The 12052-nt window shown below is 47.8% G+C and overlaps 1 protein-coding gene across 1 annotated transcript in view; it reads left to right on the forward strand.

Annotated features, from left to right (window-relative positions):
• The window catches only part of EPHB1 (EPH receptor B1), a 428446-nt gene extending 418847 nt beyond the window's left edge, over positions 1 to 9599 (forward strand). The window contains exons 14-16 of the mRNA XM_065876076.1: positions 2929 to 3122; positions 4995 to 5150; positions 8537 to 9599. Of these exons, the coding sequence (XP_065732148.1) occupies positions 2929 to 3122; positions 4995 to 5150; positions 8537 to 8645 (459 nt within the window). The 3' untranslated portion in view covers positions 8646 to 9599. The remainder of the gene's footprint in view (positions 1 to 2928; positions 3123 to 4994; positions 5151 to 8536) is intronic.
• Positions 9600 to 12052: the final 2453 nt, after the last annotated feature.

A 12052-nucleotide genomic window follows, 5' to 3' on the forward strand; every position in this document is an offset into this window, starting at 1 on the left:
GCAGTGACAGCCTCCATGCGATGATGGGATTCTTTCTACTCATATGTGTGGTGCTCAATGCGCATCACCTCACTGTGTCATTTAATCCTTCTAACACCCCCGTCTGTGCAGTTTCAGGAAGTCAACTGACTCTCCCAAGTTTCTGGAGCTAATAAGAAATGGAACTAGGATCTGAACCCAGACCTCCAAGGTCTATGCCCCTGATGGCAATGCCACACCATCACTAACACAGTGCGTGGGGCTACACTCCTGTGGACCTGCAGGGAGGAGGAATCAGTGACTCTCTGATGTCCTCTTAAAAGGAAAGTCAGCACATCAAACAAACAGAGGAAATACAGAAACACACGCCAGGATGGTGTTCCAAAAATTCCAACGAGGTGGCCTGCAGAAGAGATGGGGGAAAAGCAGCTTAGTGGCGTCCAGTCTAAAGCTCACAGACGGAAGAGTCAGCACGTGCCTGGGTCCCCAGTCTCTTGATGCTCTGCCAGGAGTGCTCGGGTCAGCTGGTCACACCTCTGAGTTGCGCCCCCGCAGAGGGCTCCTTCCTCTTACGGGCAGATGGGAGAGTAATCTTGTCGGGGGGAACATTTGTATTTGGGAAACTGGTCATCAAATAATTTGGGCAGCGATGCCAGCGGTTTAAGGGGAACAGGAGCTGCCCTACACTGGAAGACTCTGGGGGCCCCTAACCCCCAAAAGAAGTTGAATTTGGACACCAGCCCCTCCTGCTGGTCTCACCTAGCTTGTCCTTAGGCAGCCCAGAAAGAGCTCATGGGGCCATTCAGTGGGTAATCCCACATGTCCCCTTAGTGAGTGGGGACTCTGTGACAGGGCCCCTTAATCTGGCTGCTTGGAAGGAGCTGGAAAGGATGCCAGTTTTAAGCAAGGCTATTCATCCTCATGGATTACTTGGTTTAGCTCCATACCCCTGTTTCCTACCGTGAAGACATCAAATAGCTCCAAGGACTGTTCTCCGGGCTGAGATTCCTGTGGCATCCCCACAGAGCCTAGGAAGAGTGGGCTTCAAGGTATTCAAAACTTAAACTCAGGGACTTCCCTGGTGGTCCAGTGGGTAAGACTCCACGCTCCCAATGCAAGGGGCCCAGGTTCGATCCCTGGTCGGGGAACTAGATCCCACATGCATGCTGCAACTAAGAGCCCACACACTGCAACTAAACATGTCACAACAAAGATCCTCCTGCATGCTGCAACTAAGACCCGGCGCAGATAAATAAATATTAAAAAATAATTAAACTCAGATACCCCTGTGATTTTTTCACAACCCTATCTCTTACTAGCTTCGTGCCCTCAGGCAAATGACTTCCCTCTTTGTGCATTCATTTCCTCATGGGGAAAATAGGGCTAAAATGCCCTCCTCAGAGGATAACAGGTAATTTGACTGACAACAGTCAGGCTAAGATAAACATTTGTTAGTGGTATAAAATATTATTCAAAAGTGCATATTCCCAGTTGCTGTTTTTTTATAAAGTGGTCACATTGGTGTGGTTTGTATGCTTGTTTGTTTTTCTGCCACATCGAATAGAAGGAATAATACACCTTGATTATCTCTAATGACTTCAGGTTATTATATTATCTCATGCCCTGTATCCTGTGCATAGAATTTGTAAAACTATAAACTGATTGAGGATATTCACTTTCTGACCAATTTACAAAGTAAAAAAAAAAGAATAATCAGTTGAAATGAATGTGACATTTTTTAAAGTAGAGGCAAAAATACCTGAAAATCCCTGAACTCCAAATTACTCCCTACGTTGTTAAAGGTGCTTTAACTGTTTATATTAATGTAAAATCAATGCCTAATTATTATAGAAAATAAACATACAAAGAAACAAAAAGAAAAACACAAAGGGCATTCATGTTTCTACCTGCCCAGAGGCAACCACCGTTAGTTCCATGATACAGATCCTTCCAAGGAATTTTCTATGCATGTGTGTAATTATTAGTCCTTGTTTTGTTTTGATTCTTGCTTTTTTACAAAAGCAAGCTTATACCATACCTGCACTTACGCAGCCTGCTGTTTTGCCTAATGTTACAATGTGAGTATATTTCCATTTCAATAGGCACATTTTTGTAACATCTTAAGGCCTGCATTGTATTCCTGACCTTCCATTGTGTTATAATAAATTACAGAGCAGGCATAATTGTTTTAAATGAATTGGAAATTAAGAAGTAAAGGGTGAAAAACACAACAATCTGAAGAACAGAAAAAGGACTTAAAGATCCTAAAATCTTTGCAAAACTGTCCCCTGGAGTCTGCGAAAATTAACAAAACCTGATTGGAGATATTCATGTTGGATCACCTTGGTTGTCATTGTACCGAACCAATTTGTTTAACTAGATTATCTTCTACCCAATTCCTGTCGCTGCCTCATGAATGTTAAGGCAGAAAGTGCCTAGGAAGCATCTAGAGGGTCCTTGGCATGGAGTAGGCTCTCCATCAAATTGTGATTCCTTCTCCCACTTTCTTTTCCCGTAGCAGTGAAAGGATGAGGTCACAATGGGCTTTGGTGGGTGTCCTTTGCAAATAGTTGGCACGTTTCCCACGTGCCATTGTTTCATCTGCCCTGGTGCCACCAGCTGCCAATAAGGCAGAATTGGACCTGACGTCCTCGCAGGGAGAAGCTCAAACCATTCTTCAGTAAACATTTACAGCCATCTAGTACGTGTCAGGCCCTGTGACAGGGGCTGGGGACACAAAGGCACAAGAAGAGGTGGGCCCTGCTTTCTGGGAACTCACAGTTTAGGGGGAAAAGCCAAGTACATGTAAAATCTCTTACTGTGGGAGGTATAGGAGCACAGAAGGCGGGGCACCTGGGGTAAGGAGGCTCCATCCTCGGAAGCTAATTTGTGAATGACTGACGGGTGGCTCATCACCAATCACACCTGTTCCCATGTGTGTCACTGCAGGTCATCAATGCCATTGAGCAGGACTACAGGCTGCCCCCACCCATGGACTGCCCAGCTGCTCTACACCAGCTCATGCTGGACTGCTGGCAAAAGGACCGTAACAGCCGGCCCCGATTTGCAGAGATTGTCAACACCCTGGACAAGATGATCCGGAACCCAGCAAGTCTCAAGACTGTGGCAACCATCACCGCCGTGTGAGTCTAGTGGAACCGGGTGGCTCCTAGGGGTGAGTGGTCTCACAGTCAGGCAGGGCCCAGAGCGAGGCTCCTAGCCTTCAGTCTTCTGAGAGCAAGGGGGAGACAGCTGAGCTTATCCACGGATGGAAGAAGTTCCAAGACTCTTCCCTTCCTTTTTCTCTTCTATCTCTCTGAAATATTCCCTGCCTCCAGCATGGGCTGTAGACAGATGAAAAGATAACATATCTGTATCTCTACCTTGGCCTCAGATGGGCTGGGCACTGGGCTCTGTAGTAGTTGAGTGTATCTGGTCTGACTGGTATGAGACCCCACTTGTGGGCAATCCTGTTTCAGGAAGGCACCCTTTCTGTTAACCACACCAGCGCATGAGGCAGGTGGAGCTGCAGACTTGGAACCTTGGCCAACCTATTAACAGGTAAAGGCCCTGATTGATGTGGGACAAAGAAATTCAGAGCAGTTGGATTTGTTATAAGCAAATGCACAGAACTGTCAGCTGTCAGCCGCAGTCAGCTGTACATCACTCCTTTACATTTGCAGAGTGAACTCATTTATTAATTCATCCTTTCGACCAGAGTTTATTGGGTGCTTATGTGCTAAGCACTGTGCCTTTGCTGGCTGTATAGAATAAGCAAGGTAGACATGCCCTCATGGAGCTTAGAATCATTTAGGAGCAGCAAACATTAATCAGATGATTGCCCAAAGAAATGCAAATTGAGACTTCACTGGCCAGTGCGGCAGGGAAGTGCCTGATGCTTGGAGAGCATACACCTTGGTCTGGAGTCAGGGAGGCGACCCTGATGCCTGTTATTTTGGTTGCGAGCTGAGGAGGGAGGGTGCGTTAACTGAATGAAAGGAAGATGGGAGTAGAGAGTCAGGGTTCCAGATCAAGGGTACAGCATGTGCAGAGGCCCTAGTGTGCGAAGGACAGGGCCAGCGTGTTGGGAGTGCAGTTTGTAGGGGGATCAGGTGGGGACTGGGGCTGGTGAGGTGGGCGAGAGCCAGACACTCAGAGCCTTTAGGCCCTGCTAAGACTTCGGAGCTTGGTTTTCAGAGCAATGATCACCCACTGAAGGGTTTGGCATGAATCAGGGTCAGGAGTTGGGTTATTGTCAGGATCACATCTCCATATTTTAAAGAGCACCAGGCTATAACATGAACCTGTTGTTGAGGGGAGCATGAAGACAGACTTGGTAGGAGGACATGGCAGTAGTAACCATGGTAGAGAAGAGAGCATCTTAAATCAGGCTAATGGTGTGGAAAGAAGCGTTGAGTTTGAGAGATTTTGAAGGTCAAATATTTATGACTTGGTGAAGGGTTGGGCGTGGGTGCTGAAAGTGAGGGCGATGCGAAGATGGCACCCTGATTTCTGGACTGGGTACCTGGGGTGGGGGGTTCTGCTTTGAGAACATGCCCAAGAAGGTCAGTGGTGGGCTGCTCTGTTCCATTTCTTTCAGTTAGCTGAGGACGGAACCCGGAGGAAAAAATGTTACCGATAGATTTGGAGAGGTTGCAGTGAACTTTATATATTTGTTAAAGGAGCATATCTTTGGTTGGTGAAGCTCTTAGATTTCAGTTTACAAAGGAGTTGTGGTCCTTCTCTTCCCTTCAGACTGCCTGCTGTGCCAGTCTGCCCGTCTGGGCTGACCGGCATGGGACAGAGCCCAGAGCCAGGGGGACTGGCCACCCGGCCTTGAGAAGCCATGCAAGCTCAGGACTGTGTAGGGAAGGAAGGGTCAGCCTGGGTTTCCTGCATAATCCTCATCCCACCAGGGGTGCTGAACCTCCATGAAGTCTGCCGTCCGCCCAGAGTGTGCCTCTGCCCATGCGCCCCTGCAGCTGTGGGGTCACCTGCTCCCCTCTGTCTTCCAGGCCTTCCCAGCCCCTGCTCGACCGTTCCATCCCAGACTTCACTGCCTTTACCACCGTGGATGACTGGCTCAGTGCCATCAAAATGGTCCAGTACAGGGACAGCTTCCTCACCGCCGGCTTCACCTCCCTCCAGCTGGTCGCCCAGATGACGTCGGAGTGAGTGACGGGAATCACTTCTGTCCGGCCCGTGGGTGGGGTCAAGGCTCCCTGCCTGCAATCACTCGTGGTGCAAGTCATGCCTTCTGGCCTCATCCTCAGGGCTCCACCTCAGCGCAGAATCGGACCTGGTGGGGAAGTGCCTTGGGAAGACGCAGGGCTGGGGTGGGGAGGCCCAGATCTATTCTGGGTCCCAAATGAGAGTTCTTCAAAGTCACAGCCATATGTCATTTGCCTAATCACTGAGAGTCTCTCCTCTGTTTAAGTTTTTAAACTCAGCCCATCAAAGAGAGCATCCAGCTGGAAAGAACACAGCCAGCCAGCACTTTAAACAGCATAGCAGGAAGAGGCAGAGCACTGATTCAGCAGCAAGCTCCGACGTACTGGGAGCCTGTCTTCGTGCTTAGACAGCGCTTGTAAATAAGCCGACGTTTCCATCCCCCACTAGCTATTTTCTAGGCTGCACCCCCCATAAGAGTGTGGAAGAATACAAAAACTAAAATTATTCAAATCAGATGAGAGCCAGAAAGGGTCTTAAAGGCCCACGTAGTCCATCATTTCCCCAAGAATGTTCTGAGCGGCACCCGCTCTGGGAAATGTTAATGGGTTCTCCCTGGAAAAAAAGGTCCCATGGTCAAATAAATTTGGGAAATACTGAGCACTTTAGCACTCTCTTGGAGAGTCACTCCACATATTAGCATTGTAAAGGCCATAAGAAATCCTGACGTAAAGAAACCCACGTAAAATTATTAAATACCATGGAAGCGTATTTCGGAGGGGTGGGGTTTTCTGGGCCTGCATTTTGGGAAATCTCTATCTAGTTCCACCCCTTCTATTCAGTGATCCAGAAAGGAGGTGATGTTAGTGCCTGAAGACTCAGCCATCAGGAGTGACAAAGCGGGAACAGAAGCCTGCTTTCCTGACTGCCGGGTCCATATGTTCCAGCCTGTCCATTCAGGGCCACATGGGACCATACTTGGCTATACACACCCTGGAGTCACCTGGGCATCTTTAACTACTGATGTCTGATTCCTACACCCAATGTAGATCTTCTGATTCATTTGGTATGTGGTGAGACCTGGGCATCAGGATGTTAAAACTCCCCAGGTGATTCTAATGGGCAGCAAAGCTTGGGAACCACTGGACTAGAGTGGGCAAGTCGAATTTTGAACACACACACACACACACACACACACACACACACACACGCACCAGCAGGGACCTCACCAGCTGCCCGGCTGCGACATGTACTAACAGCACCAGGGTTGGTAGCCTGTGACACACATTTTCCCTGACAGAGGATAAGTCCACCAGGCAGTTGACAAACATTTATTGATCACCTGTTCTGTGTCAGGTTCAGTGCTGGGTGCTGAGATTCCCTGCTGGGGCAGGCGAGTTGTTGAGTCCCAGGGGAGAGGCGGGGCTCATCCATCCTGAGCAGTTGAGCCCCAGGGGGATGGCTTATTGACACTCAGCCTTCCAACCCAGACTCCTGCTCTGCAGTCAGTCTTCATAGGGTCCAGCTTCATGTCTCTCAAGTTTATTCTTGCCTGAAATGATGGAACCTCCAGTTTCTCCCAGGAAATGACTTGGATGTGCCTCTAGCCTTGGATCCACTAAACACCAGAATTCACTTTTTCAAACCCGAGTTCATTACCTGGTGATGCCTAAAAACATCCTTACCATTATGAGATATCGTCAGACACCAAAAATAAAAACGAACCCCTTCCCAGTGGAAAACCAGCTTTCCCAACCCACAGAGCTGAAAAGCATGCCTGGGCTCAGGGGCAGAGTGGGCGTCCATGAAGGCAGGGCTGCACCTGCTTTCCCACTGTCAGGGGGCTGAGTAGGGGGACCATCATCACCTGATCCCCCACAAACTGAAGGAGTCAAATGGAGTAATTCCCTCAGTCTGGGAATAGCCACATGAAAAAGAGCTAGAGGAAAAATATAAAGAAAGTGAAACTGAAAAGTAAGGGATTTACTTCAAAGTAAAAAATGTCCACACACTATTGGAGCACTTTCGTTTGCTACTTGAGAGATAAAAGGCAGGAAAAGAATATGTGTACGTAAATAAAGTAGATTGAGGGACAATTTGTGAGTTCAAAATCCAAGCATACCTCTCAAACTTGTGTGCTGAAAAGACATGGGCAATTTGACAACCTAGACCAGTGACAGCCCTCAGGGGACTGAGAGCCAGCTGAAAGGAGGGGTCAGGAGAGCCCAGGCATTGTGGACGGGGGCCCAGCACAGGGGCCTCCCCATACACCTTGTGCACAGTGCACAGAGCGATCTGCTCTGCTGGGGCAGGCGGGGGTCCTCAGGGAATACAGTCAGGACGTTAGAAGAATTCTGAGAGCAGCCCTGCAGGGTGGCTGAGAGCCAGGCCATCCTGAATTTGAAGCCCAGCCCCTCCACTGCTTGCCTGCTGTGTGATCTTGAGCATGTTACTTAACTTCTCTGAGCCCTACTCTAGAAAGGTACAAATAATAATAGTGCCCACCTCTCGGTTTGTGGTAAGAGGTGAGTGGAATAGTACATACAAGGCAACTGGCCTGTTGTCTGCCTGCAGGACACACATGAGAAATGATGGCTGGTAAATTATTATCATTGACTCTGAGTGGTTTGACAGTTTTTACGAAATGCTTCCATAGATATAAATGAGTTAGTATATGGCACATGGGAAGCACTCAAGTACTGTAATATTATTAACTAAAAAATGTTGTATGGGTCTCCCCAAAGACAAATATAAGCCATGAACTTGTTCATATTAAGATTCACAGTTCAGAGATGAATCCAGACCAAATCCCTACACTAAACATCTTCCTTGGATTCCTGCTCGGGCAGATATTTGAAAGTTATTTTGAGATCACCCTTCTTAAAAATTCATGACGTTAAAATTCAAACAGAGGCAGAAAATGGAAACTCAGGGGAAAGCATCAGAAAACCAGGCAAGCCTCACATCTTTTCAATCACAGTGGGCGATCACTAATTTAGGCAGAAACCTCACAGAATAACTGAAGCCCCATACAGTGTGTGCTTGCATTGTTAAAAAAAAATAGCAGAGGAAAGTTCTAGCCCACCTAGGGTCATGGACACAAGGAAGGGCTGCTCCAGAACCAGCAGGCAAGCAACAAGGCACAGCACTTCCAGGGTCATCTAAGTTGGACGGGGCATTGGAGGTGGGGACCACTGCTTGGAGGAAGTGAGATAGAGCAAGAGAATATCTAGCTAGGTGTTTTTCAGACTCGGGTAAACTTGGGCTCATTGGAGTTTAAACACTGTTATTTGCCTACCCCACTATTCTCAGGAGCTTGCCTTCTGTGACGAGTTTTGATCTTTGAAAAGCACTAACGTGCCTTCTTTTGTGGCTTTTTCCCGCCTAGAGACCTCCTGAGAATAGGTGTCACCTTGGCAGGTCATCAGAAGAAGATCCTGAACAGTATTCTGTCTATGAGGGTCCAGATGAGTCAATCACCAACGGCAATGGCATGAGAACTCTCGTTTTCTGTGGGGAGGAGAGGAAGGAAAAGGACCAGGCTCGGGGGGGAACCAGAGGTCGACCACTGTGGAATGTCCTGGAGAGACTGGCTTTTCAGCTGAGAAATGCATTCTCATCGACGAAGAATAAACTGGACCTATTCCTAATAGGCAACCTTCATTTCTCAGTGACAGACGCAGGTTTAAGATGCCGTGGGAAACCAAATATGTAAGAATAAAAATACACAAAGGTGATGTTCGACGGAAGTGAAGACAAAACAATATGTGTCTGGGGCACCAAGTGTGAACACAGCTCCCACCCTGGGTGGGCTGGAGTCGTCCATCTACAAGAAGAAATGGAAGGAGGTAGAGGGAAGAAACAGAAGCAATTTCCCATTTTCTTCCTCACCAATGACATTCTTTTCTTTTCTCCTTTTGTCCTCCTCCCTGAGTCCTCACCCTCCCCCCACATCCATCTCCCTTTGCTCATGACTCGTGTAGGGAAGTTTCTTCAAACAAACCCCAGCTCCTGAGTCTCCAGATGTTCTGTCAGTTGCCAAAGGACCTTGCTGACCACTGCATGGGGAATCCAACCAATTCAATTAATGTCTTCATATTGAAGAAGAGATGTACCTTCAATTGAAACCTTGTTTTTCTTTTGTTTGCATTTTCTGCAAAAAGGAAAAAAGAAACCACAAATTGGAAAAAGAAAAAAAAAAAGAAAAACCTGTTTCCGTGTTCAAGGGCACGCCTATGTATGTCTGTGTTATAAAATGACCGCTTGTTCGTTAACAGATGCAAACAAGAAAGAACTGGGAAGTCTTTGACCCTGGAAGATCCAAAGGGGCCAGGGCATGTTGTTGGTCTGGTTTTCTGATTGGCTCCATTGGCCTATTGGCTCAATGAGGAGACAGGGTAGGGAGAAAAATAAAATGAAAAGGGGGAAAAAAACTCCAGAGGGCTTGCAAATTCAGACAGGAAACAGGTGAGTGGGTTTGAATTGGATGCAGTGTGGGACATTCGAGAATGATACTGACCGATTCACTATTCTTGGTGACATCTGAAGAGAAGGAGAAGGAAGGTGTTTCTGGAGAATGTTCTTCCACATCCCTGGAATCTACAATTCAAGATGGCGAGGGCAAGTCCTTCTTCCCTTGTCTGGGGACTGGCTTAAGCTGTGTGACATCCAAGGAATGTTTCAGATGTGTCTGTGTTTCTCTGTATTCCTTCCTGTACCACAATGTTCAATTCACTTTTGTAAATTCCACCTAACATTTAAATATTTTTAATTTCTCCTTCTACCTTAATCTCCTTGCTAATTTTATCTGTCTAATTAAAATGAGCAGAAGCATGTCTGGGTTTACATAGAATGGTGTCGGAGTGTGTGTTCCCAGACGCCACGTTATAGGAGAATCCTTTATAACTGCCCTTCTTCCCCTAATAGGGGAGGGAGGGAGGGAAACACATACCGGACCCAGGGACTCCCGAGAAGCAGAGTTTGTGAGAATCACTCTCACAGGATTGACCCAAAGGAAGAACTAAATAAATAGGAGGCTCTGAAGCCTCAAATATGCAGCCTAAGAAGTCACTGGCAAATAAACATAAACAATCACCGATAACGCACGATCTGCCCTGAGCTCGGTTTACACACTGCATTTGAGAAGTTCACATCCAGGCCAAATTTGTAAAAGCCACTGAAGACTATTCCAGACTGCTTCCTTGTGGGGTCCGTGAATGTACAGTTACGGGGGGTGGGGGGATGCGGCAGCGAAAGAAGCTAGGTTTCCCACGTAGCTTGTTTCAAACGTATTTAATGTGAGATGAGCCTTTTTCCCTATTCCGAGGTAACTTTGTACTTGGAGAGATCCTTACCTTCTGAGGCCCCTTCAAAGAGGCTCTTAGGCCTGGGGGTACAGCTCTGATGCAGAGAAGCCCCATCTCAAAGCTCCACCCTTTGCTTAGTGGGCTGGGAGAAGATGGAGAGAACTGTCTCATCAGATTGGCATATGGCTGCAAGGGGCCCCCATCCAGCCATATAGTCGGTAGAAGAGAAAACTTCCCTTATTAATAGCTTACCAATTCCATGCACAATTTGCTAATTACCCCCACGACCTCAATCCATGCCATGTCTTACAAGTCTAACCAATTCAGCTAATCTACTCTCAGTTCTCCACAGGAATGATTTCTAACTTGTCACCAAATTCCTCAGGCGGCCTCCTGAACCTGAAATCCTCACTGTGCCTCCACCAAGGCCAGCCCATCTCCTGGCTGTGGACAAAGCAAGGTCAAGGTGAAGGTCATGTCATGCCCTTTAGTTAGTTTTGTCTATAAGATCCCACAACAGAGAGAAAGAGAAAGAACCCAACATATACAAGGGGAAAGCATGAGGGGTCAGCAGAGCCAAGGCCTGGACACCTCAAGGCATAGTTCCCAGTGGGAAGAATGTCACCAAGTCTGGACACGGCCCCTCCCTGTAGATGCCCAGCACGGCTTCACAGGCCAAGATCGCCCTCTCCATAGCCCGAAAGGCAGTGTCTCTCCGGAGAGTGAAACCCTGTGTACTCCCTCTGGGCAAGGGCAGGTCTCTAACCTCTCTGACATCAGTTTCCTCAGGTGCATAGTAAGCTGGTGATAACTACCTTGGAGGAAGCCTAGCTAACACTCCAGGGCAGGCCCTCTGTGCCAGGCACGTTTCTAAGGACTTCACATGTATTAACTCTCAGCAGATGCTTTATTGTTCCCCATTTTCAGGTGAGGACACTGAAATACAAAGACCTATCACAGATCACACAGTGGTGGAGCCAGGATGTGGCTCAGGCTCTCTGACTCCATGCTCTTACTCTCCATCCCAGCAGGGCTTACCCCTAAGTCTGCATCAGCATCACCTGGAGGGTGTGTTAAACAAAACACAAGTCACTGGGCCCCACCTCCAAGTTTTCTGATTCGGTAGATCTCAGGAGGGGAACCCAAGTTGTCAGGTGGTACTGATGCTGCTGGTCCAGGGATCACACTTGGAGAAGCACTGCACTGCACAAACCTACCTTCCTAACAATTAGTAATAATAGACATAAAGCCCTTGACTCAGGCAATAATAGGCATCGAGTTTCTTGGGCTCTCAGGAAGAGGGAAATGAACCCTGACACTCTTGGGCGTGAGGGATGGGAGAGGCTGGTCTCCTGTACCAGATGTCAGTGCCCACCTGCACTTTGGCACCAATGGACTTTACTCACACCATGAAAAGAACTCCCTGGGGAGAAGGCTAGTGGCAGCAAGACCCCAGTCCTCTAAATTTCAGTTAGACAGGCTGCCTCACCGTGTGGTAGAGAATTAATTCTAATTCAGATCCTTTCCTAAAAACACACTTTGCACAGTGGTCAGTGGCCTGTGGCCCTGAGAGCCAGGCTAGAAATGGAACCTACAGC

The sequence above is a fragment of the Phocoena phocoena genome, chromosome 4, assembly GCF_963924675.1.
Source record: "Phocoena phocoena chromosome 4, mPhoPho1.1, whole genome shotgun sequence".
NCBI lineage: Eukaryota > Metazoa > Chordata > Mammalia > Artiodactyla > Phocoenidae > Phocoena > Phocoena phocoena.